Source organism: Lagenorhynchus albirostris, chromosome X (assembly GCF_949774975.1).
Source record: "Lagenorhynchus albirostris chromosome X, mLagAlb1.1, whole genome shotgun sequence".
NCBI lineage: Eukaryota > Metazoa > Chordata > Mammalia > Artiodactyla > Delphinidae > Lagenorhynchus > Lagenorhynchus albirostris.
This window is the reverse complement of record NC_083116.1, coordinates 16,358,963-16,386,694: the sequence shown is the minus strand read 5'-3', so window position 1 is coordinate 16,386,694 and position 27,732 is coordinate 16,358,963. Positions and strand designations below refer to the sequence as shown.

At 37.0% G+C, this 27,732-nt stretch overlaps 1 protein-coding gene and 1 non-coding gene across 5 annotated transcripts in view; both read left to right on the top strand.

Moving 5' to 3' along the window:
* Positions 1-496: 496 nt before the first annotated feature.
* Positions 497-27,732, top strand: part of PHF6 (PHD finger protein 6) — a 52,736-nt gene continuing 25,500 nt past the window's right edge. For 3 of the 4 annotated variants that reach the window (XM_060137017.1, XM_060137016.1, XM_060137015.1), the window contains exons 1-5: positions 497-636; positions 4,573-4,756; positions 4,993-5,094; positions 18,556-18,689; positions 18,956-18,999. In XM_060137017.1, the coding sequence (XP_059993000.1) occupies positions 4,619-4,756; positions 4,993-5,094; positions 18,556-18,689; positions 18,956-18,999 (418 nt within the window). In that variant the 5' untranslated portion in view covers positions 497-636; positions 4,573-4,618. The remainder of the gene's footprint in view (positions 637-4,572; positions 4,757-4,992; positions 5,095-18,555; positions 18,690-18,955; positions 19,000-27,732) is intronic. The other variant, XM_060137018.1, reaches the window with a different exon arrangement.
* LOC132514184 (U6 spliceosomal RNA) lies at positions 19,131-19,237 on the top strand. The gene has a single exon (XR_009538672.1). It is a non-coding gene; the product is annotated as a U6 spliceosomal RNA (small nuclear RNA).

The window sequence follows — 27,732 nt, the reverse complement described above, 5'->3', positions numbered from 1 at the left end:
ACTACGAGCTTCTCAGTCTTTCCTGGCAGTAAAACGAGAGAACGGGGGACCTCAAAGGGATGCCACGAGAGTACAATGAAATAATGGATATGAAAAGGCCTCGGTGAACAAGTGCAAGGGATAAGGCCTACCCACTTGAATCACTGTTGAAAACTGGTTACCCGGGGCCTCTGGCCAACGGTTTCTAGTCCCAACCCAGCCCCTTCTCCGCCCAACCCACAGCGATATCTTTGAATCTCTTTCTCTATCTCCTCGGATCCTGCCCCCAAACACTTGGCTGAGCGGCGGACCGGAGAATAGAAGGTACGCGCGCGAGCAGGAGGCGGGGCCTGCCGCCCCGATCCGTACCGGGGGTGGCTTCTGCACATGCGTTGTGGCTCTACGGCTTCAGCTGCCTCCTCGCTGCAGCCAATCAGGGCCCGCGGCGCGCTCGAGACGTATTAACGCTGTGTGAGTCGTTGCGTGCGAGGGGGGCGACGTAAGGGCGCTCCGCGAGCCCGTCTGTTCTCGAATGAAAGGAAACAACCTCCGGCGACAGAACCCCGCTCCCAGGCGCTGCCGGAGAACCAAGACCGAGTTCTTTCTCTTTCCCCTCATTGGCGCTTCTCCCCTGCCGTTCGCCTCTGGGCCCCGCCGGTGAGTCCCCACGGTACCTTGGGGCCCCCCATTCTCTGCCCGGCGGGAGAAGACAAGGAGGATGGCGGTGGCCAGGCCGCCGCCCCTGCCCGTTGTTAAGGGGGACTCTTGGTGGTCTCGCTTTATTGTCAGGGACCCCAGAAGCGCCGCTCATTGAAGGCGCTTGGCAGAGAGGCTGCTGAGAAAAGTGCTTCGGAGGAGCCAAGGGAGAGGTTAGGCTTAAGCCTAGACTTCGGGGGAGGGGGCGCAACATTTAAGGAGGACAAAATACCGGGAATTTTTAGCCTTTGCCATCGCTTAGGACATATTTGGGAAGGAGGGAGACTCCCAGTTTGGGAAGAGTGAGAGGAAGAATTGTTAGGATGGCAAGAAGGGTAACCTTACGGAATGAGGAAAAACTCCGGGGTGGGGGGAATTAGGGGTGAAACTGAGATAGGAAACGAAGACTATTAGAGGGCGAACTCCTGGCGGGAGGAGGGTTAAAGAAAGTGGTAGGGTGATATTTTCCTGGATCCAGGAGGATTGGAAAAGGACAATTAGGGGACCCTGACTTTACGACCGAAAGGAACCTGCTAAAGTGCTTTATTGGAAGATAGTTTTGCGAGTTTATCTAGCGCTTGATTAGAGAGAGATCTTGGAGTCTAGTGTGTATTGAGGAATAAATAACGGAGAGGCTCCGGTACGTTATGTGTACCATCCTTTATTATATGGACGAGCAGCACGGCATTCTTTTGAAATTTCTTCGTTTCGATATTCTGCGTGGAAGTTGAAAAATCCTTTAATTTCGAAAAACCTTTTCTTTTTATCGGCTTACTACGTAATATCAGGTCTTATTCATACAGTTCAAATTCTTTCTCTACCCTTGGGTTTGAAACAACTGGAAAATTCCTTTAGTTTCCTTTTGAATAACCGCAAAAAGCAGTGCGAAGCATGTAATAATATCGTGCAACCAAATTCAGGTGCCCTTCCGGTTCATCTCTTATTCGTTTATTTCTCTCCAGTGTAACTTTCCTGACAGAAATACTGCTTCTTGGATCGTTTATATATTTTGATCTGTATATTTCAACTTCCTTGCGTGTGGAATTGTTTGATCTTCCGGAACTGCAGTTTTTGTTTTGTTTTGTTTTTCCGTGAAAATGGTCTTTCAGATATCAGACACTGAATGAGCTCTCGAGTTGGTTCTTGAATGCTCTCCTTGATGTTTCAGGTTATTTCCACCTTGGTGCTTTAAAGCATCTTGGAAAATCTGAAATGCACTGATTGCTTCAGCCTAACTAATCGGGTTTTTATATTTTTTCGGACATTTAAATTATGTTTCTCACGCTGTTATATTTGCCTCTTTATTTCTGCTTTATAACATTATCCATAATGCTATGTTTCTTTTAAGGAAAAGGTTTCATTGTTGGGTGGAAGCATCAAAGTTTGATCTCCGCATGCCCTGAAAAACCTTTTAGACTAAAATTAAAATGCCATATACTGTATGGATCATTATGAACCCCTTAATATTGGTCCTTGGAATGCCCTTATTCTCCTCAAGTAGAGACCACAAATGTGACAGCATTAGATAAAAATCTGCATTTTTATGATGAAGACATTTTTACTAGGAGTCATTGTTTCCATGATGTTCTCCACTTCATGTTTTACAAGGAGGCTGTAAAAAAAATTAGCAAGATATGCACAGATGCATTATTTGAATTTTAGTGGAAAAATCCATTTACTCATTGCACGTTGGGGAAAGTTTTTAATTGGTTTGGTGCACTTTTATGTGCGTTTCTGTTCACTTTACAAATTATATTTAAACTGATTACAGGAAAAATACACTAGAGTATTTTTGAATGCAAAATAAAGTGTACCTTTTTTTCTCTTTTAGATTTTGGGGTCTTTGATACCTAGAAAAGTAGGTTCTCAAAATTAGGATGAGAAATTTACCTGTTTATAAGTGGAAAGAGGCAGGATTCAATATGGGTAGAATTTTGGGGACACCATTTTCAGAATTAATTTTAAGAATAAAAAGTGATGTTCTAATCTAGGAATTTACTTTGTCTTAAGCTGTTTTTATAGCTTATGCTAAGGTTGTACAGAAATTACACATTAAGACGTCTGTATAGATTGGATTCATAATGTGCCATCCTTTCAGCTGGCCAAGGATGACCAGGAGAAATGCTGAATACATTACAGTGCTTTCAGAGTGCTTACTGTTCATTGCACAGTAGTAAAGAAAGCTAATTTAGAACTCAAGTAGCAAATTCTGGAGCTATTTATGAATTTTGATGTTTTGCATATTTAATTCTAAAGATGTTGGCAGCTACATTCTTGATAAAGCAACTGAACACATATTTGCCTGAGCAAATGCAAACACACTTCCCCTTTTGTTTCTTTTGTTTCTCTGTTATGTTCTTTTTTTTTTTCTTTAATCCTAAAAGTATTTGCTGCCTGTTTTCAATCAGTTTCACGGTTTATAGCCAGTGCTATGAATACAGTACTGTTGTAAAGTATCCGATGCCATTTGGAAGAGTGAAGTATTTAAAATTGTAAATAGCCTTAAGAGTTTGTTAAACCCATCAATGCAGAGACTGTCAGGGCCTTTGAAGTTTCATTAAAGAGAAAAACCTAGATGTAAATTGCTGAGAAGACCTGTTTCTTTGTGACTTCGTGCTCAGTTTTAAGCATTTGCGTTGTTACATTGTAAAGCACTGAATGGTTTGCAGCTACCACCTTGCTGGCTTCCAGCTGCTCCTGTTCTTGTTGGTGAGCAAGTGCTTCTCAGAAAGAAACAGTGTAGTGTTAGTGAGTCCATTTTTTCAACATATTTTGAAAATGTTCAAATGTATGGAGGAATGGAAAGAATTTAGTAAATGTTAACACAAAAATTTGAGATTTTATTGACTGTAATGTGTGTTGTGGTAACCTGGGTCCTGAACTGCTTAGTTATGTTGATTTGGGAAACCTCCACAGTTCAAATAACTGATTCTACATTTGTTTATAGTCTTCTGAAGAATCCATGTTGAGATTGATGATCTAAATCTGAAACCTTCCATGTTAGAGCTTTTCTTCCCTTTTTTTGTTTGACTATACTACCTATAGTTATAATTTGACTAAATTTAAGGCTCATTCAGAAAAATTTCCCTTTCTTTATACAGTATTACTAATTAAGGTATGAAAGTTACTACATTTAGAACACGACTGTCAGTTTGTAACTTTAATAAGCATATTTTTGGAGTAAATCTCAGAGTCAGATAATACAGTTGTTTTTATAAATGATTGGTTCCTAAAGTCTGCGTTTTTGAATAGACTGGTGTAAAGCTGAATGTTTTCCTTACTTGCAAAAGGAATACAATAGCAAAAACTAATAAAGATGTATAAATGGTTTTTTTAAACTTGAAAATAATTCAGCTTTTAAAAATAAGTGTTCCAAAGTCATGGTTATGTAAATTCATTTCTCATTTGTTGGACTATCAATATGTGAGCTTTAAGGAGTTGTGCAGTTACAGAATTCTGTTCACCCTGGATATTGTGTAGTTCTCTTATTAGTTTTTGCTCTGCTCTTAGATGTATAATTCTTTGTCTCCTTGAAGGGGCACCTAGCTAGCTATACATGAAAAATGTTTTTCATTAATTATGTCAGCAGATGACTATTTTAATATCATACACTGTTCGTGTTTTATGTATCCATGCAGAAATAGTTCTAATTATTTCACATGTCCCTTAATTTGAGAGCAGTTTGATTTTTCTCAGTACTTCATTAACTTATCTTTATGCATATGCTGTACATTTTTTAAAATTACAGAGGTTTGAATATTAATTTGTCTATACTAAATAGCTATTTTTAAATGCATATATTAAGACCTAGGTCAAATATTAAGCAATTTATATTACTGTGTAAACTGATTTTTAAAACAAAATTAACCATTTTGTTGCCCTTCTTATTCTCTGTAGCATTTCTTGAGACATAAAGTGGCATTCTAAAGGCAATTTAAAAATCATGTCAAGCTCAGTTGAACAGAAAAAAGGGCCTACAAGACAGCGCAAATGTGGCTTTTGTAAGTCAAATAGAGACAAGGAATGTGGACAGTTACTAATATCTGAAAACCAGAAGGTGGCAGCACACCATAAGTGCATGGTAAGTATGCCCGCAGCAACCAAGAGATCTGAAACCATGAGAATCTTAATAATGAATATTCCTGATTACTAAACAAAACAAAACAGCAAAACCAGTTAAACTTCTAAGAAATGGTTTCTCCCTAATGCTATGCCATTTTTACTTGAATATTTCCTTTTAAATTTAGCATCTTATTCACTGTTTCACTGTAATTTCTTTATATATGAACCTTAATTTTTTTTAAATGTAATTTATAGCTCTTTTCATCTGCTTTGGTATCATCACACTCTGATAACGAAAGTCTTGGTGGATTTTCTATTGAAGATGTCCAAAAGGAAATTAAAAGAGGCACGAAGCTGGTAAGTTGGTATTTCTGCCTCTTGAGAATAAAACTTACTTTAAGCTCATTAAGGAGGAAATTGCTTATTTTAGAGCGTATCGTGTTATTAACTGAGTGTAATTTTTTTAATTGCAGTCTTATTTTTTTCCCCAAATCAGCAAATTGCAAGGCTAGGTTTAACTTATTTGTCAATCAGTGAAAAAGGAGTGAATCAATATGTATATTCATTTTTTTCTTTTCAAAAAGAATTAAAATCTTCTTGGAGGCCATGTTGACTTACAAAACAAGCAGTTTGCTTAATTTGAATATTTCATGTGTTAAAGTCTTCATTCACGTATATTTTGATAATTAAAATTCTGAAATGTTTTCATTTTCCATTAATAAAGTAATTGTGATCATTACAAATGAAGATGACAGAACCCTTTCAACAGGAAAATGTTAGTAGTTGCTGCACAACGTATTTTACCATGGTTCAGCTATACAACACAGCATTTCTGACTTTGGATAACTTTTGGTGAATCTTACAGTTTTTCTGAAGCTGTGCTAAGTGTAATGTTCCTACAGTTGTCTTCACTACCAAGTAACCAGTTTGGCAAGATACTGTATTGCTCTGTTGGAGAGGTAGTGTCGTCTCTGTTGCTATTTAATACATTATGGTTTACATTGAGACAGTGTCTTCTCATTTGGTTATTTTTCTCCTCTGAGCTCTTTATTGAAATTACATCTGTAAATGTACCTTCAGTAGCTCCACTATCAAGTGTTTCATTATTTTAAAGATGGGTTTGGCAGAACATATATCTATGTTCCTAGGCACTAAGTAATCTCATATTTCGTAAAGAATCTAATGGGAAAGGGGGGGGCTATCATTTTTTTTTTTTTTTTTTTTGCGGTACGTGGGCCTCTCACTGTTGTGGCCTCTCCCGCTGCGGAGCACAGGCTCCGGACGCGCAGGCTCAGCAGCCATGGCTCACGGGCCCAGCCGCTCCGCGGCATGTGGGATCTTCCCGGACCGGGGCACGAACCCGTGTCCCCTGCATCGGCAGGCGGACTCTCAACCACTGTGCCACCAGGGAAGCCCGGGGGCTATCATTTTGATGTCAGGAATAATCTATTTTGAAAAGTAGTCAGTTTTCTAGTATTAGTTGAAAAAAAAGAGAAAAGCAATATGAAGAAGTTCAAAGATAACATTTGAGATTTGTTTTAAGGATAAATAGTCTCAAACCCTAGAATCAGTATTGGCACAAATGGGAATTCAGAGGTCAGACAGTTTTTGTTGTAGTGAGACCTTAACTGTGAAAATGTTTATATTCCCCACCCTCAAAACTGTAGATAGCAATAGAATGCTGCATTTTTTTAAAAATGAGTTTTTTTTTTAATTTGGTGGTTTTAGATTTCTTCATGTTACTGTGGCTTGCTGAGTTTTGAGAACCAGAGCAGTTATGTTTTTATTTCCTAGTCCTTAAAAACAACTTTGGGTACAAAGAAAGAATACTATTTACTTGAAGCTAGTTGTACTGTAACCCTTATCACCCCATTATTTATTCCTTGTCATTATGAATATTCCTGGAAAATGCATCTACATCCTGACTTGTTAGCATTTTTGTTATTTGACATGGCTGCTCTAGTCAGAACAGAAGCAGTTTTGGTCCCTGATGTTACTGTGTTATTAACAAATGCAGTGCCTAGTTTTATATGAAGCAGCAGCATACATCTGGCAGTATTGCTGAATTCAATGGAGATTTAATTTATTTGTACCTGTTTGTGCAGAAAGCATCAGAACTTTGTACAGATTTCACTATTATAAATGGTTTTGATTAATTTTTAATGGTATGGTGTAGGGAGTTAATTTTTTTGCCCAAGTGTAGTGAGTTATAAATAACTAAGCTTGTTCCTTGATCTAGGGAGTAGAACAGTATTGGAGGTTAAGACCACAAGCTTTAGTAACTAACTAGCTGGGTGACCCTGGGCAAGTTGATTTACTTCTCTACACCATGTTTTCTTCGCCTGCCAAAAGGAGATAACGGTAGTACTTGCCTTCCAGGGATATTGTGAGAATCAAAAAAGAGACGATACAGGATTTAGCATGGTACCTGGTACATGGTTAAGACTTGATAAATGGTAGCCCCTGTTGTAGTTATTGTTCGTAAGTAATAATAAGATCCTGCTAATATTGTTGTAGGCTAATGAAAAGGATGCTGGGCTGGGAATTCACGAGGCCTGTTTTTAAATAACTGCCACTGACACATTATATAACTTAGGACAAGTCACCAACAGTAAACGGATAATGCTGTATCACTGCTTACTAAACAGTGATGTTGCATAACTAAAGAGTGCTATAAGAGATATAAAGAGTTACCTTAGGAAAGGTGTGGGTTTTTTCTTTTTTCTTTTCTTTTTTGGCTGTGCCGCATGACTCGTGGGATCTTAGTTCCCCGACCAGGGATTGAACCTGCGCCCTTGGCAGTGACAGCATGGAGTTTTAGCTAGTGGACCACCAGGGAATTCCCTTAGGAAAGGTGTTTTGTAGCCATTTTGAGGCTGTGGGCATCCAGCATTGAGGAATAGTGGCAGAAGGAGAGAACTTTTGAGCCAGGTATATAATTTTGCTCCCTTTCCTTCTCTTAAAATGTCAGAATTTAAATAATTTACATAGGGGCTAGGACTGGAGTAGCATTTGTATGTTTAATTTTGAAATAATTTTTAAGTCACCTTTTAACCTTTAGTTTTGTCCCTTCCATTACATCATTTTTACGTGAAATACTATCAAGTAACCAAAATTCCAGATTTTGGTTTTCTTATTTACTTTTCCCTTTGTAGATTTGTCTAAGCAATAAAAGGGCCATAAATCAAATAGAAAGGGAGAAAAAAAGTGAAGAGTTTCATGTAAGTAGGTAAGCTACGTGTAAACTAGATAATCAGTTTCCATAATTGACTTTTTAAGGCATTTTATCCTGTGAGTCTGCCCTGGCTCCTGTTCATCTAGATTTTAGGTGAAAAGTGGGTCATGAATTCCTGTTGAAAATAATGAAAAACAGGAGTGCTGGTCCATGGGTGCTTTTAAGACAGGTTCCAGTCTGTATCTCGTGCTGGCTCCAGAGGTTCTCACTTGCCCCAAAGAAAAGTATAAAGAGAAGAGTCTGGGGTTTGAGGTGAAAGTATATAGGCGGCCAGATGGGTCAGAGTCTTGAGAGGATGGGAATTCACAGTAGAGCAGGAGGTATGGGTGGCAAGTGTGTTCTTGCTGCCATAGGCCATTTTCCAAGATTTTCATGTCAGCCACAAGGATCAGGGAGGAAAGCCATTCCACACGAACATATTCATCTCTTTTACATCACCTTTAAGCACCAAGATGGACCAGGAGACATTTGCCAGCCTACTAAGGTTTTTATAATTTGAGACTCTGTTTTTGCAATTAAGACAGATTTTTTTTTTCCAGAATGGTTTCTAGTTCCTCTTGAATTCATATGTGGAGACACCACATCTGTACCATCTACGCTTATTCTCCAGCCATCTAGCCAAGAAATGCAAATTTCCAAGTAAGATTATGAGTTATCGTTGCCGTTTTCATTTGTTTAAGGAGACACTTGAGTATATTTGAAGAACATACTCTTGCTGGATGAAACTAGGTGGTGAGATCATTAAGAGTATCTACATCGGGGGAATTCCCTGGCAGTCCAGTGGTTAGGACTCGGCACTTTCACTGCTGGGACCAGGATTCAATCCCTGGTCAGGGAACTAAGATCCCACCACAAAAAAAAAAAGGAAAAGAAAAAGAGTATCCACATCAGATAGTTACTGTTAAAATTGGTACCTATGTCACATATATCACAGACTCTAGGAACAGAAGGAGTTGAGAGGCCATTTAGTTCACTTTCCTTCCCCTTAGGCAAGATTACCTAAAAGCCATGTAACATAGATTTTTTTTGTCTATCTTATTTTAAATATATCAAGAAATTGTGATTCTACCCAAGCAACCTGAAACAGGACCAGTATTATATAACACTCTTCACAGTTGCGAAATTCATCCTCCTGTATAACTCAAGTATCTCACTTAAGTTAGAGTCATTTATTCTAGGTCTGCCTCTTTCCATTAAAAGAAATATTTGGTTTTTTCTATATTAAAAATGAAAAGTCCTTCATAAACTTGATGACTATCCTCAGGTCATTCCTAAACTTTCCCTTTTTCAAACTAAATTTTACTCACATGTCTTAAGAAGTCCTTTGAACATTTTTCCTGCTTTTTTCAGTAGCAGAAATAGCTAACATTTATTGAACACTTAATATGTGCTAGGAACTGGGCTAAGTACTTTAAATACATGAACCTTTTTAATCCTTACAGTCATATTGTGAGATAGGAAGGTATTCATTCTCACTTTACAGATTAGGAAACTGAGGCTCAGAGAAGTAACCTGACTATGGTCATATAGCTAGTAAGTGGCAGAGCTGGAATTTGAATCCAGGGCCAGTTAACTCCAAAGCCAGAACTCTTAATCTCCAAAGCCAGAACTCTTACTCTCTAGGTTATACTAGACTGCCTTTTAAGCTACCTAACCAAAAATCACATTTTAAAAAATGTAATGATTAGCGCTTAGAAGTTTTCTAATAAAGATGGAAATAGTACTGAACTTAGGACATAATCAGACTCCTATTAATATATTCTGTTAATAGCATTGTTTTGGGGACAAAAATCCTACATACATACTATGTAAGAATATGCCAAGTCTCTGTTGCCCTCAAGATACTTTTTGTAGCCTCTGAAAATAAAAAGACAAATTTTACATAGTGTTTAGTTTATTTACTCAGTACCAGTAGAGTGCTTGGCACCCCAAACAGGGTGTCTCATTTTGAGAGTTCATGATCTAGATATTGGGCATGCCATGAATCTGCATACATGACAATTTATAGATACACCTTTTTATTCTGTGCGGGAGGGATCTTGCCAATTTAGGTGGTTAAGACTACTTCCTAGAGATGGTAAGTTTAAAAAAAAAAAGGATGAGTCCATGAAATAGGTTAACTATAACAGAATGGGTCATTGAGACTGGCAGTAATGGATTAGAATTGAGAAAGGTGGGATGATTACAGGGTCTTCAAACATTAGCAGGAATTTCAACTTAGATAGGAGGGGTAAAGCAGGATTTTTCAGGAGACAGGTGATACACAGTAGTCATTGTGGAGGATGAAGTATAATAATGGCAGCATATTTGTCTGCTGTACATAGATGTCCTGCAGGCATCTTAAACTCAACCAGTATTTATCATCTCCCTACCCTGAAACCAGATTCTCTTTCTGAATCATTTACCTTCAGTTCTTCCTTCTTCCACATCAGTCACATCGATTCTACTTCTGGGATGTCTCAGCCCTCTTGTCTTTCTTACTGCGACCCTGTATCCAGTCTTCCTCTTCCCATCCTTCCAACATACTGCTGGTATTTACTTGATCTCTACTTTTATAACCTAGTATCACTCACTTCCTGACTCCAAACCTTTACTGATTCCTTACTGCCTACAAAATAATATCTGCCCTTCAGAAGTCGTACCTTAACCCACTTTTTCCATTCCTAATGTCATCCCCTCTCCTCTCGGTTTCCCAAGTATCCTCTGCTTGTCCCCATATCTGTGCATGTACAGATGTTATTCATCTCCTAGCTGCCTCTCAGAACTTCTGTCTGTTTCTGAGTCTAACTCAACCTTCACCTCTGTCATAGAGTTTAACAATATGCATTGTACTTGTTACACGTGCGCAAGCCATTCTTCTCCACTGTGTTGTGAACTCTGGGAGAGCAGACTGTATTTTCTTTGCCCAGCATAGGATTGAGTGGGGGAAATGCATGGAAAACACTTAGCATGATGCTTGGCGTATCATTTGTGCTCAGTTACACTCTAGTAAGTGGGCACTCATTAACTGTTGGCTGAATTTGAAGGAGGGAAGGGCTTCAATTGGATGATAGTGTGAAGCTTAAATAATGGGCTAGGTGTAAATTGACCACGGAAGTAATAGTATAAGCATAAAATTCCTGTGTTTTGGTTAATCAGTGTTTTAGTGTTGTTTGCAGCTCTAGCAGTTTGAAGAGGAAGGAGAGAAATCTAGAGGGAAAAATCAGGTTGGTTATTTGTTCAGGATGGTGGAGAGCTGTGTATGCCTCAAACAAGGGCGTTTTCATGTTTCTTCAACCTTCACTCTACCAGTAGGGTGTTAAATTTTTGTTGTTTTCCTCAGGCATTGTATTCGTCAAGGCCTCCATCTAGATTCTAGAAATCATCTGTCTGTCCATTTATCAGATACTTAATTGGGTGCCTACTTTGTACCAAGCACAATGCTAGACACTTTGTATGCAATCATGAATAAATGTACTTTAGCCTTAGAAGTATGTAAAGAATGCCACAGGGGAGCTGGGAGAGAGGACCATAATTAATTTTACTTGAGAAGTCAAAAGACTTCATAGAAAGTGACATTTGAAGTGTGTTCCACTGGGGAAATGATGCTGTAGAACTCAAAGGGGGAAGAGTTTCAAGGAGGAGGAAGTACTTTTGACAAGTATTAAATGAATATTAAATGCCAGTGCTATTTAAAGTGGAGTGTGTGTGGCTTATTTGGCATTCAGTAAGGGTAAAATGGAGCACCCAAAGTGTATAGAACGCAACCACTGCTTACTACATACAAAGAAGCAGAAGATGCCAGGTAATTAATGGTGCTACCAAATCCTTAGAGCACTGGTACTTAACCAACTATTAAACCAGAAAGGGGTGTGGGTGGGTTGCAGATAGGTATTTTCTGAAAAAGATTCCCAAGTGATTTTTGATGAACACTCTCCGTTACGGACCATTGCCTTAGGACAGGGGTTGGGACACTTTGTGTAAAGGATCAGATAATAAATACTTAAGGCTTTGCTAGCCATATCGTTTCAGCTGCGGTCACAGACTGTACACAAAGAAGCGAACATGTCTGTGTGCCAGTAAAACTTTATTTATGAAAACAGGTGATGGGCCGAATTGGGCTTGCAGGATCCTTGCCTTACAGTATTTTGGGGGAAAAACAGGTAAATTTTTTCCTGAAGATTTGTTCACTGGCTTCGTTGTCATCTGTGTAACTAAGTGTACGTGCGTCATGAATGTATTCGTATAAATGTGAATTTTTTGAAAGCTCATCATGGCATGCAGATTAATTTAAATGTGCGCAGATACTTTACCTGTCGTTTATATAAAATGAACTTTGTTTTACTTTGGAGGTGATTAAGGAGAATGAATGTGAGGCCAAAGAGAAACTTCAGATCTAATGATGAAGAAAATCAGGTCTTTGACTATTACTGAATAAATTAATTTTTAAAAAATTCACAAATTTTTTTCCTTTGCCTTCATTGAATATTGATACTTCTTTGTAATTGAGAATACTGTAAATTTATGTCATTATATAATCACTTCTCGCTTATTTGTGCTAATGGAAGAGAACCCAAACCAGTAGTATAAAATAATCTATGTCTGGTTTTGGGGGGATGTCTTGGTACTTATTTGAGCATGGATTATAGTTGGTGTTCTTCACAGATTAAGTATAGTAAGCAGCGTGGCACTTTAGAGTACCCTCAGCCTGAAAGACCTACATCTTAGAAGAGCTTAAACAAAAAGATCTGAGCTCAGAAAAACTCTGAATCTTTCAGATGAATAAAACAAACTTCAAAAGCTCCGATAAGATAATTTTATATTCCTCATAATGATGATTCATAAAGTTGGATGGAGTTGGAGTATGTGATATTGAGAGCTAGGTCAGGAGACTAGGTTAAGTAAGAGCTTGACAGGCTTACTTGCCCTCTGATTTCCAAGAGACTTCTGAAATTATTTATTCAGTAACTGCTTAGAATTATCTATTACTTTAGTAAAAAACAAGTGCTTTTCAGTAGCCCTGTTTTTTAGAAGCACTTGGAATTTAAGGTCCTAATCTATCAAGTCACTTTTCAGTGACTTTGACAGCTTTCAGATTTCATTTTTGCTTTCTAGCTTTCTACTTAGACCTAATTATTTTATTATATAACCCTTATTAAGAATATTTTATTAAGTTTGTATTTTTTGAGACCTTCTTCAAAATGCTGTATATATATATTTTTTTTTAATTGTAGCTGTAGGATAAACCAGAAACAGTTATGAGTTCATGTTCCACCTTTCCGGGCAATGGTAATTTTTTTTAGGGGTTTTTAACAAATCAAGTGGACAGCATCTGCTAACCAGATAATTCAGAGGTTACTCTGTTTTCTGACTGTGTTGGATATATGAGGTATTACTCTATATAAAGTAATGAACCTGGAGTTAGGAGCATTTTTTAGGCAGCTCTGAAAACTTGCCCCAACCGCACTGTCCTCCATTCTAGTTTTAACCGGAGGTAGTGTTTTCTGTTATTAAAAATAACACAGAATAACAAACACCAGTGTAAGGTGAACTACTCTCACTTTATTTTTGTCTCGTTTCTCCTGTGAAAATATCCTAGGTACACTATTCCCAACTCCCAAGTGCTTTTTTTAAAAAGATTTTTTGACCTGGACCATTTTTAAAGTCTATTGAATTTGCTACAATATTGCTTCTGTTTTATGTTTTTGGCCCCGAGGCATGTGGGATCTTAGCTCCCCAACCGGGGATGGAATGCGCACCCTCTGCATTGGAAGGCGAAGTCTTAACCACTGGACCACCAGGGAAGTCCCTCTGATTTTTCTTTGTTTTGCTTTTGTTTTTTTTTCCTACAGACTTTTTTTTTTGAAACCTCTTTCATTCTCTGTACATTTGTAGCAGTTTTCTTGCAGCAGGTATCTTGAGAGTAGTAAGTACTTGGCTGTGAGAATTTATATTTATACACTGGTGGTCAGTTACTGACATGCATAGTAGATATACAGCAGTTAAGCTGAGCAAGCTAAGACTTAGAGCTTTTCCCCAAGAGCCTTCTCTTTCTGCCTGTCCTAGAAGTTGGCAATCTCATTTGTTTTGCCTTGTCTCTGTCTGTGGTCTTAGTTGAGTTTTCCCTGAGCTTCCCCCATAGCAACTAAGAAAGCAGTATTTTTCCTTTTATTACTTAAGACTTCTTCCTTTTGCAAAGTGAATTTCAGTCCTGGCCTATTTCAGTTGACTGAGGAGCAGGTATGTCCCAGCCTCTGTCTTCTGCGGGACTTTAGCTAAGTCATAGTCCTTTCAGTTCCGTTTGTCTCCTCTCATGCGTGACTTAGTTCCTCTTTCGTCTGTGGATCAGCTCCTTGAGACTCTGCTTGTGTGGCACAACTTAATCTTAACATAGTAAAGCTTCACAGACAGTAGAACCCTGGTTAGCAGGGGCAGGAGGGGTGGGGGAAATGGGAGATGTTTGTCAAAAGGTACAAAGTTGCAGTTATGTAGGATAAATAAGTCTAGAGATCTCCTGTACAGCATGATGACCGTAGTTAATAATACCCTATGGTATCGTGGAAATTTGTTGAGAGTGGATTTCTGGTGCTTGTACCACATGCACTAAAAAAATGGCAATTATATGAAGAGATGGATATGTTAATTAGCTCAACTCTAGTAATCATTTCACTATGTATATGTATATTAAAACGTATACATCCTAAATATGTATAATTTTTATTAACATTTTTTAAAAAGATAGTATGATATGTAAACATCTATAAGAGTCTCTTTTTCTAATCTCCCCATTTTGGAAGAAGTAATTGATTATTGAAATTTATTAGGTCTACTAGGTAGCAAACTGAATAGAGGAATAAAAGTAAAAGAAAAATCATTAACAACAAAGAAATTTTCACCTCTATTTAAAGAACTTGAAATCAGGGTATAGGCAGGATAAGCTGAGAATTGACATTTATACCTATATTGAAGACAGGAAGTTGGCCTTCAACAGAATATTTGATATGTGGGACAGACCTTTTTTCAGGGAGGAGGAAGTCCGCCACTGTCCTTGAGAAATGTCTTCCTGTCAGATTAACTTTGATTTGCCCACATGGAGAGCAACCTGGCTACAGTGCAAGCATGACACTCGTTCTGCTGAGGGCCCAGTAGGGCCTGTGACAGATTGGAGGGCAAATAAATGTTTTGTATAAAGAGGAATACAGGATAACATCACTCAGGTCCAACCAACTGGTGCCTTGCTGTGTCGGGGGGGCCCATTTTCCTATTATTCTACTTTTTTTTCAATAGAAGTCCTCTTTGTTTTATTTTCCATAATACTTTTTCTTTTAAAGAAAAGTATACTAGCCACCTATCTATTTTCTCAACTTCTTTAATTTTCTTCTTATCTCTTCTTGATTCTCTCTGCTCATTCTGTGTCCCTTCAATTGGATTGTTCGCAATTTCACCTTTCCAAATCAGACTTTTAAAATATTTTTAGATGTATTTTAAGATAATTATGTCAAGTCTGCAGGTATTAGAAACGTGAATGAGAAAAAGATATGCCATATGATATTAAAATCTTCAATAACAGAGTAACCTGAGTTTCTGTAGTTAACTGGTTATACTTTGGGCAGATTTGAATTTATAACCAGCCAAAACACGTTTTGATATATTTTGGGCATTTGGTTTCCTTCTCATTCTCGATAATTGAGTACTACATGGTAAGTCACAGTGTTTGTCTTCCAAAAAACTCATTCTAGAAGCACTTGATGGATGAAGTCTATACATTTATAAAGATAAATTAGTCATACAAGGAAGTAAAATGGTAAGAGCCAAAATGAATACTCTAAGTCCCATAGGCGTTCAAGTAAAAAGAATTATTTCAGGTGTTGCAATATAGTAGTGATGTCTTGAACACAGTAGTGTTCCCATTCTGTATTCATAGGTACACAAGCAGATATACATTTTATATTTAGTTTTATTATGGACACTTTTTTGGTATTTTCTTAGTACTTTGCCAGAATTTCTTATACAAGCAGAAATACCTGCTTGTGTATGAATGCTGCATAAAATAGATCCTGTGAATTCTAATTAAGAAAAATTCCTACTCCTAACCTTGAGAAGAATCTTCCACTCTCTGAAAACATTTTTATTGGGATATCTTCCTCTTTCTTTTCTTCCTTGAGATAAACTGACAAAATAAAAATGAGAATAAGCTTTTTGTCACTTAAAAAATTTTTATTTGTTCTGAGTTGCTGTAGTTAACTGGTTATACTTTGGGCAGATTTGAATTTATAACCAGCCAAAACACATTTTGATATATTTTGGGCATTTGGTTTCCTTCTTATTCTCAGTAAACTGAGAGATGGGTATTGAAATCATTTGCTAGAGTATTTCCAATGGTTTTTAAATCATTTTTTGTAATTTCCCCTTTGTAGAAAAATCAGAAAATATATGAAATGATGAAGAAGAAAACCAATCACACACAGATAGTCACTCAGCATTTTGCTATGTTTACTTCCACCTATTTTCAGAGTATATGTTGTAAACATAATTAGCATACCTAACTCTGCATCCTGCTTTATTTTTTCACTTAATGTTATACATAAACCTTTTCCCATGCCATTAAAATGTTTTTGAAAAGAGTAAAGAACATTCCTACATATGGTTGTACCGTAATTTATTTAAACATTTTTCAGTGGTTGTTTTCCACAGGTGGTTTTACATTTTGGGCTATTCCAACTTTGCAGTGAAAATGATTGCATATAAATCGTTTAAGTATGATTTATTTTGTAGACTAGATTAATTCAAGGAAAATTACTGGATCAGAGAGTATAAACTTTTAATAAGTTCTAAGATAAATAAGGCAAGTTGCTGTCCAGAGAGTATACCAATTTCCAGCAGTATCTGAGAGTGCCCATCTCACTGTGTCTGCCAGTGCCGAGCCTCTACAGGATTTTTAACAGTACCTCTCCTTTTATTTTTGCTTGCTCATTGAACTCAATAATTTTTTTCAGAATGTACCCATGCAAACACATTTTCGATGTAATTTCAAAATGAGCTACTTGCAGTACAGTTCTTAATGAAGTAATGGTAATGTTCAATTTATTAAGTTAAAAACCAAGTGACAGTATGTACAAAATTACATAGAAAAATACTTTCACGTAAGCATAGCAACACTGTAATGGTGTCTACACTTGGTGAGTATGAGTGATCTTTTAATTTTCGTTGTGCTCTTTCGTGTTTTCCACAATTTCTGTAAGTCTATGATTTTTTTGATTAGAAGTATAATTTACTAAAATAGTAGAACCTCATAAATAAGTTGTAGTACAAATGCTCCACCTCCTCAAGAATTTATAAGCCACCCAAAAGCATTTAACAGCTTTCCCTGCTTGATAATTTGGCACAGTGTTTCTTTTTACAGTATTGCTTTGAAGTTTCTATATTTATTTAAGGAAGTGGTGTATTTCTTTCGCATTAATAATGGGCACTGGCCATCATGTTTTCTGGGAAGTACCTGTATTGAGAATGTTTGTTTCTGACTTACATAGGAGTCTTTTTTAAATGATAGCTTGAATGAGAGGTTGAGTGTTTGACTTGCTTAGAGAAATGTAAGGCAATTTATTAGAATTTACATTAGCCTCTTGGTACACTAAAATTGCTTAGGAGCCAAGTAATGCAAAAATTAGGATGTTCTTTATGTTAAAATTAATCAAGAGGAAGGAGAACAGTTCCAAATGAGGCATCTAGCAACAAAGAAACAAATGAACAGATTTTAAGATTTACCTTACTGTGAATTTATTTTTGCATGGCATTTATAGCTTAGGAGACAGCCTGATTAAAAGTCCACTCAGTACCGTATACTATGATATGTTAATCAAAACCACTAACAGTCATTGTTATGTACTTTTCTTAAAGAATTTGTTTCTAAATTTAGACATGAGCTAGTTAAACAGTATGAATTATCCAATAAAGTCAGAAGGTAAGGTATATTAAAATATCTTGAAAGAATCTGTTTTATCTACTTCCTTGACTTCATAATGTGAGAGGTAAGTAACAGATTAAATTAAAATAGATGAGCATGTTTTCACAATCAATTTGACATCACAAAATATTTTTAGGGCTCGAGGTATTTGAAAATCTACCTAATTCTTTTATCTTCTCTCCTTCCCTCACTTGAAATTGATTTTACCAGGTTCCCAAATAGTATGTGAGTTTTTTTCTAAAAATTCTCATTGATAAGTGGAAATGTGAAAGAAAATTTTTTCTGGAATGAGCCATTTTCTCCAGTTACTCATTTCCAGGAAGATCTGGATTGTGAAAAGGTCTACAGCTTACATTCCTGATTTGCAACATTTCAGATTTTCTCTTAACCACAATGAACCAATAGATATTAATAATATTCCATTAATTTTGTCATAGTTTAACATGGGAAAAAATACTCCCAGTAGAATTTGATTTGAATTATTTCTAGGTGAGAAAACAAGAAAAGTAGCATTATTAGTTACAGAACTTTTCAATAACCAATTTGTTTTCCTTGACAGAGATTTGATATGCCTCTAACCTGATTTCATAGCCATAGCAAAATCACACACTAATAATATTATTTTATTGTTTTCCTGTAGATGTGTTCTTTGTGCCATTGTCCTGGAGCTACAATTGGTTGTGATGTGAAAACATGTCACAGGACATACCACTACCACTGTGCATTGCATGATAAAGCTCAGATACGAGAGAAACCTTCACAAGGAATTTACATGTAATTATTTAACTTCTCTTTTAGTTTTTTTAAAACAGTCATACTTTCTTTAGGCCTTTGTAAAAATTTGTTCCCATTTCAAAGCATTTCATCATCATCGTAAAGGGTGTTTTTGGTAGGGAATTTAATGCTTAGAGAAATGGCATAGAAAGTTTAATGATAAGGTTTTTGGAATCCAGCTTGTGAATGGGGTGAAGTGTACTGCTCATTCTTAATTTGAAAAATGAATTTGGTTTGTTTACTTTTAATTTCTTCATTTTTTGTAGGGTTTATTGCCGAAAACACAAGAAAACTGCACATAACTCTGAAGGTACGTTATTCAGCCACTTTTCAATTTCAAGAGGAAATTTGAGTAAAATATGAGTGAATTATACTGTATTGACTTTTACCACAAGACATATCTCAATATTGAATACATTTTGAAGAATTAAAAGCATTCGGGTGCTTTCTTCAGTAGCACATATACTAATATTGGAACGATACAGAGAAGATTAGCATGGCCCCTGTGCAAGGATGACACGCAAATTCGTGAAGCGTTCCATATTTTTCACAACATTGTAAATCATCTATACTTCAATTAAAAAAAATAGAATGCTTAACCCAGTTCCTACAGAGATTCAAAGCCTTTTGAGAGCAGTTTTATTATATCTGTAAATTAATTCCCTTTTTATTCCTATTATTAAGATTTATAACTAAGATATTTAAGTATAGAGAACACGTTCTGTTCGCTTTTAAGTTTAAGCCCTATAAAAATTATTCAAGTTATGAATGAACCATTATGAGGGGGAAAAAAGAGAGAGAAGCATTCAAATAAACTAATGTACATAGTGAAAAAGATCTGAATTTTTAAGAAAACTTTTACCCCAAAATTCTTATGAAGAGTATGTTGAGAATGTATTTATCTTTAGGGGGAAATGATGCTAGTGGTTACAGATTTCTGTGTTCAGGTAAGTATGTTAGTAGATTGTAAATGTAATAATTAGAAACCTTGCTACTGTCAGATAAAGAAAACGTGAACTGGGGATACTAGTGCATTTTGTGATAAACAGGCTTTCTGTTAAATTTTTATCCACATTGTAGTACTTCTTTTTCTTAATACAGACATGTTCATAAGAGGTAATCACTTTTAAAATACAAAGTTTTAAAATTGTTTTATAGTTTATTTCCACTTAAATTTATACAAAACCAGGATAGTCATGTTCATGTATAGTTAGCCAAGCTGTAGTTGGTCTTTAAAAGGTATGGGAAAGTTCTCAAATTGAATTCTGACTTGTTTCAAACCTTTTCAAACAGATGGTTTTGATACCTTTACTAGCAATATAAAAAGGCTCAGATTTAATTTGAGATTGTTCTATCCTTCCATTTAGATTAGAGATCTTTAAAGTTTTTGTTAGCTTCTGAGAACGTGTTGCTTAGAATTAAGAATGGTTTGAGCCTGTTGTTTTAGGAAGTTGTTGCTTTTATAAAGACTTACCTAGTTATCAGTGTTAGCATATTAAAATTTGTGGCCCTTTTTTGATCTCTTAGATCTTGGTTTTATAATACAAAATAGTATTGTTTCCCCTTCAGGACCAGATTGGTCTAAATACTTTAGAAGTGCTAGTTAAAAATTCAGTGTTTAGCAAAAACTTGTCATTAAGGTAAACATATTGGACAAATAATAAGAACAGAATGTTTTTGAGGTGATAAAGTACAACTGATAAACTTTATAGTGTTTTCCTTCAGTTTTTTCCTCACTTAATTCTGTAATTGAATTGAAAAACCTTTCGTGAAAGGTTAAGAGTAAGCTTTCCCACCTTTCATTGCTTCAGGTTTTAACAGCGGATTTATTTGATTCTCTTCACAATTGTAGTGAGCATATATGAAAAGGCAAGGATTGAGACTTAATAATCTGACGAATACAAGTGTGTCAGCATACTGGGGCAGGATATTTGAGGGTGGCAACAATGATTAATATAGTCATCTCCCCTTTTATTTCCTCAGTTTCTGAGGCTGATAGTACCATCTAGTGGTAGAGATAAGTCAGTGCAGACTACATAAAAATAATTTTGACCACCTTTTTGCTTTGAGAAACTTTTTAATGAGGAAGATCTAAATTCATGCTTTTCAGGAGGGCTTTCCGTTTTTTTTAAGATTTTTTCATGTGGACCATTTTTAAAGTCTTTATTGAATTTTTTACCATATTGCTTCTGTTTTCTCTTTTGGTTTTTTGGCCCTGAGGAATGTGGGATCTTAGTTCCCCGACCAGGGATCAAACCTGCATCCCCTGCATTGGAAGGTGAAATCTTAACCACTGGACTGCCAGGGAAGTCCCAAGAGGACTTTTCTTTCAATATAGCTGGCAGGAATACTACAATTCAAATTTGTGATACGATTGATTTGAATTTTGGGTTCAGTGTATAGTTTGGTAGCACATTTGGGTTCCCTGTATTATTGACACATGTAGTATGTTTATACTCATCTTGTAGAACTTGAAAGGATAATATTACAGTTTAAAAGTATGACAGAGTTTCTGTTTATTGAATTTTGACTTTTTTTTTTTTTTTTTGCGGTACGCGGGCCTCTCACTGTTGTGGCCTCTCCCATTGCGGAGCACAGGCTCCGGACGCGCAGGCTCAGCGGCCATGGCTCACGGGCCCAGCCGCTCCGCGGCATGCGGGATCTTCCCGGACCGGGGCACGAACCCGCGTCCCCTGCATCGGCAGGTGGACTCTCAACCACTGCGCCACCAGGGAAGCCCTGAATTTTGACTTTTATCACATTCATCTAGCTTGAATTTATTAGATATTGAGTGCTTTGTCAGAAACAGAACTTCCAATTATTTCATTATTCTAATGGGAAACATATATGCTACTTTATGATTGTAATTTATGTTGGGGGTTTATAGGATTGTATTTCAGGGACTGTCTTTGAGAATTGTATGGCACTAATCTATACAGCAAAGAGGAATTGATACCTTTGGCGATTTCTTGATCGTTTTTGCCATTTGTGGCTCAGTACCTACTTTGCTAATACTCAAAACGATAAATACTATGTAATTCAGTCTGTCATGTTAGCTTGATATAACATGAACTGTGCTTTGAAATATTAAATTTGAGAATCTCTTTACCATCTCCATACTTTTGCCTTTTCCAGAATGTCATATAGTTGGAATCATACAGTATGTAGCCTTTTCAGATTGGTTTCTTTCACTTCGTTGGCCTTTTTTTTGGTGGGGGGGGATTAGTTGTTAATGCTTACAAGAAAGGATCCAATGAACGAGAAGAGATTGAAGGTACAAGAAGGAGGATTCAGTGCACAAGTGGAACAATTGTCCTGTGATAAGGAGGTCCTTTCCACTGTAATAGGAGAGAAGGAAGAGGATAAGTGGTTCCTATCAGGTCTGTTTTCTCTGTGAGGGAGAATGTAGGGGGAGGGGTGAGGGTTGGAAGTTGAAGGAGAGAGAAGTTGTTTTGAAAGAATAGTTGTGAAGACCAGGGGAGGAAGTTTGCCTAGAGAAATGTAAAGTTTCTGGACTGAATTGGACCAGTTGAGGTTGGTAACCGTGAATTTATAAAGTGATGCCATCAGTCAGGTTGTGTGACATTTCCTACAGCAGTACAGGATCCTGGGTGTAGAATAGAGAAAGTATCTAGTTGGTTCATTCAGAATCGGAATTTTTCCAAGTGGGTTCAACATAAGAGTAAAGGGATAAGGGAGTTTAGAATATTTGCGAGAGTAAAGAAACTGAAAGTAATTAATAGACTGGAGGTCCTGGTAAGATTGAAGAACAATGAGAATGAAAGTACTTGGGAAAGCAATCATCTGTGGTTCCAAAGTATGATATAGTGATTTCAGAGGTAGAATCCTTTTAGGTGACTATGAGGTATCTGGGTATGATTATAGGGATTAGGTGGTTGATGGAGGACATCAGTGAAGTCTAAGGAACTGAATGGCTGGGTGTTGCTTGGATTGTCCATGTGGATAGTGAAATCACCCAGCATGATGGGCAGGGGTCAGGATGGAGAAGAGGGCTGTGAGCTGTGTGCTAAAGAAAGTGATGTGTGAGTGGAATGATTGGAAGTTGGCAATTATTAGCAAGAAGGAGAGGAAGAAGGTAGCATAGTCTGTGGACCAGCAGAATGGACGTCATCTGGGAGTTGTTAGAAATGCCTGATCTGAAGCCCCACCCCTGACCTACTTAATAGGAATTTAAACAAGATCCCAGGTGGTTTGTATGCATATTAATTTGGGAAGCAGTGGTTTAGTTGAATGACATGGACCTCAAAGGTGCAGGGCTTTTTACAAGGGAATGGAGAATTAATGGCTCAACAATGCTGTCTAGCAGAATTTTCTGTGACGATGGAAATGTTCTATATTTGCACTGTCCAATATGGTAGCCACTAGCCACATGTGGTGATTGAGTGCTTAAAATGGTGTAGTGCCCTCCTATATGTTAGAAATGGACAGGAATAGCCAGAATTAAATCCTACATCTTATGTTCCCCCCCCCCGTTGGTCTGTGTTTAGATAATAGGTATATCCTTTACCTTTTTTTTAATAACTTAATTTATTTTATTTATTTATTTTTGGCTGTGTTGGGTCTTCATTGCTGCGCGCGGGCTTTCTCTAGTTGAGGTGAGCGGGGGCTACTCTTCATTGTGGTGTGCCGGCTTCTCATGACTGTGGCTTCTCTTGTTGCAGAGCACGGGCTCTAGGCGCACGGGCTTCAGTAGTTGTGGCGCGCAGGCTCAGTAGTTGTGGCTTACGGGCTTAGTTGCTCTGCAGCATGTGGGATCTTCCCGGACCAGGGCTCGAACCCATGTCCCCTGCATTGGCAGGCGGATTCTTAACCACTGTGCCACCAGGGAAGCCCTTTTACCTTTTTTTTAAAGCAATATTTCAAAAATGTCAAATGTTCGCAATAGCAAATAGCTTTAGCTTGTAACAGATGCCAGTCTGTATTTTGTAGAAGTACTTTAATATGATAATTTGTCATCACTAAACATATGACTACTTATAAGGAACTGTGATTACAAATGAATGGTGGTTCTTTTAAAATCATTTTCATTAAGGGTATTACGGTCTTTGCATTAAATAATTTATATGGAGCAAAGTAATCTGTGAAGAGATAGAAAACAGTATCTAGAGTAGATGCTGGGTGTTAGATATTCACAGCAAGAATGTGTAGAATGTAAATCATCATCACAAACATAACCTCAGCTCAGTTTAAATTCTTAATTGTAAGGAGCCAAACTTGTAGTTTATTATACTTCTTAAATTACCCAATATAGAATGTTTTGCATGGGATGGGTACTCGAGAAATGTTTGTAACTTATTCATTTTCTTTGGCTTGAAACTAAGAACGGTATTTAACGTGTCACTTGTTCTGGGGTGACACTTCTTGTCCTGTAGCTTCTCTTGTGCTGGGTGTCAGTAGAGAAAGATGAATTAATAAAACAGGGTTTCACTCTGGGGGGAGTTACAGAATTTAGCAGCAGATATGTGACTAACTGATTAAAATACAGTGGTGATACATGGAAGTACTTAGAGATAAAGGGGCATCATGTTTGCATCTTACTCTTTAACCTTTCAGAAAAAGGTATATGGATAGAGAGAATGAATGATAACGTATATATGGTAAGATATTAACATTTGGGTGAAGGGTATATAGGAATTTTTTTTACAGATTTTTATAAGTCTGAAATTAGTGATAAGTGCCACAATTACAGTGACCATAAAATCCCAGGTGTTCTGAGACAGTGTAAACAAATCAGGGACTTGGTGGAGCCCCTGATGGACAATTTGGGAGCTTTATTAGAGGTGTTTGTCAAATCATATAACTCAGTTTATGTTTCAGGAAATAGTTATATTGGAAGTATGTTGAAAGTGTGTTGTCATTTATGTAGATTCAAGCCTTTGCCTGGTTTAATACTCCCTTAATATTTTCTTTCCCTTGTTCTTTTTCTCTAGATTATGCTGCAGTTTCCAATCTACATTACTTTTATTAAGTGGAAGTTTAGGGAGATTTTAATATGGTATCAAAGTGTTTAAAAACCTTTTTAATTTAGGTGCATTGAATAGATTTATTAAGTACTGGAAAGGCAGTTTTGTACACTGGTTGAATATGGGCTTTGAATTCAGATGTATATTTGAATCTTAGCTCTGCCACTTACTAGTCACATGATCTTGGGCAAGTTATTTAGTATCTCTTAGAACCTTAATACTGCATCTGTAAAATGGGGATTAAAAAAAACCCACCTGTAGGATTATTGTAAGAATTAAATGAAATGATGCATGTGAAGCTCTTAGCAATGTGCCTGGCACATAGTAAGTTGCTCAGTAAATACTACATTCTGTATCATTATGGTTGTAACCATTATTCCTTGAAAACTCTACCTACCTCTCTTACCACTCATCTTTTCATGTGCTCTTCCTTGGAAGATAATAGAATTTAAACTGTGTGATTTAACTCGGAAAATTTTAGTAGTGTATTCATACTGTGCTCTTTGCTAGAATTGACTCCATTTTCTTTCTTTGATTCACCAGATTTGTTGACTACCCATGTGCAAAGTGCTGTGCTAGGCATTATTTACACTCATCTTTGTTTTAGCACACTTTATAAACTTTCATTATAGGAAGTTTGAAACATACGCAAAAGTATGTTTGAAAAAAAAAATCCCAATTCACAGAAAGATAGACAAGATGAAAAGTCAGAGGGCTATGTACCGGATGAAGGAAAAGATAAGACCCCAGAAAAACAACTAAATGAAGTGGAGATAGGCAACCTTCTAGAAAAAGAATTCAGAATAATGATAGTGAAGATGATCCAGGACCTCGGAAAAAGAATGGAGGCAAAGATCGAGAAGATGCAAGAAATGTTTAACAAAGACCTAGAAAAATTAAAGAACAAACAAACAGAGATGAACAATACAATAACTGAAATGAAAACTACACTAGAAGGAGTCAGTAGCAGAATAACTGAGGCAGAAGAACAGATAAGTGACCTGGAAGACAGAATGGTGGAATTCACTGCTGTGCAACAGAATAAAGAAAAAAGAATGAAAAGAAATGAAAACAGCCTAAGAGACCTCCGGGACAACATTAAATGCAACAACACTTGCATTATAGGGGTCCCAGAAGGAGAAGAGAGAGAGAAAGGACCCGAGAAAATATTTGAAGAGATTATAGTAGAAAACTTCCCTAACATGGGAAAGGAAATAGCCACCCAAGTCCAGGAAGCGCAGAGTCCCATACAGGATAAACCCAAGGAGTAACACACTGAGACACATAGTAATCAAATTGGGAAAAATTAAAGGCACAGAAAAATTATTGAAAGCAAAAAGGGAAAAACGACAGATAACATACAAGGGGACTCCCATAAGGTTAACAGCTGATTTCTCAGCAGAAACTCTACAAGCCAGAAGGGAGTGGCATGATATACTTAAAGTGATGAAAGGGAAGAACCTACAACCAAGGTTACTCTACCCGGCAAGGACCTCATTCAGATTCGATGGAGAAATCAAAAGCTTTACAGACAAGCAAAAGCTAAGAGAATTCAGTACCACCAAACCAGCTCTACAACAAATGCTAAAGGAACTTCTCTAAGTGAGAAACACAAGAGAAGAAAAGGACCTACAAAAACAGACCCAAAACAATTAAGAAAATGGTCATAGGAACATACATATCGATAATTACCTTAAACATGAATGGATTAAATGCTCCGACCAAAAGACACAGGCTCGCTGAATGGATACAAAAACAAGACCCATCTATATGCTGTCTACAAGAGACCCCCTTCAGATCTAGGGACACATACAGACTGAAAGTGAGGGGATGGAAAAAGATATTCCATGCAAGTGGAAATCAAAAGAAAGCTAGAGTAGCAATACTCATATCAGATAAAATAGATTTTAAAGAATGTTACAAGAGACAAGGAAGGATACTACGTAATTATCAAGTGATCAATCCAAGAAGAAGATATAACAATTATAAATATATATGCACCCAACATAGGAGCACCTCAATACATAAGGCAACTGCTAACAGCTATAAAAGAGGAAAACGACAGTAGCACAGTAATAGTGGGGGACTCTAATACCTCACTTACACAAATGGACAGATCATCCAAACAGAAAATTAATAAGGAAACACAAGCTTTAAATGACACAATAGACCAGATAGATTTAATTGATATTTACCGGACATTCCATCCAAAAACAGCAGATTACACTTTTTTCTCAAGTGCGCATGGAACATTCTCCAGGATAGATCACATCTTGGGTCACAAATCAAGCCTCAGTAAATTTAAGAAAATTGAAATCATACCAAGCATCTCTTCTGACCACAGTGCTATGAGATTAGAAATGAATTACGGGGAAAAAAACGTAAAAAACACAAACACATGGAGGCTAAACAACACGTTACTAAATAACCAAGAGATCACTGAAGGAATCAAAGAGGAAATCAGAAAATACCTGGAGACAAATGACAATGAAAACACGACGATCCAAAACCTATGGGATGCAGCAAAAGCAGTTCTAAGAGGGAAGTTTATAGCTATACAAGCCTACTTCAAGAAACAAGAAAAATCTCAAACAATCTAACCTTACACCTAAAGGAACTAGAGAAAGAAGAACAAACAAAACCCAAAGTTAGTAGAAGAAAAGAAACCATAAAGATCAGAGCAGAAATAAATGAAATAGAAACAAAGAAAACAATAGCAAAGATTAGTAAAAATAAAAACTGGTTCTTTGAGGGCTTCCCTGGTGGCACAGTGGTTGAGAGTCCGCCTGCCAGTGCAGGGGACACGGGTTCGTGCCCCGGTCTGGGAAGATCCCACATGCTGCGGAGCAGCTAGGCCTGTGAGCCATGGCCGCTGAGCCTGTGCATCCAGAGCCTGTGCTCTGCAACGGGAGAGGCCACAACAATGAGAGGCCCACGTACCATAAAAAAATAAATAAATAAAAGTAAAAGCTGGTTCTTTGAGAAGATAAACAATATTGATAAACCATTAGCCAGACTCGTCAAGAAGAAGAGGGAGAGGACTCAAATCAATAAAATTA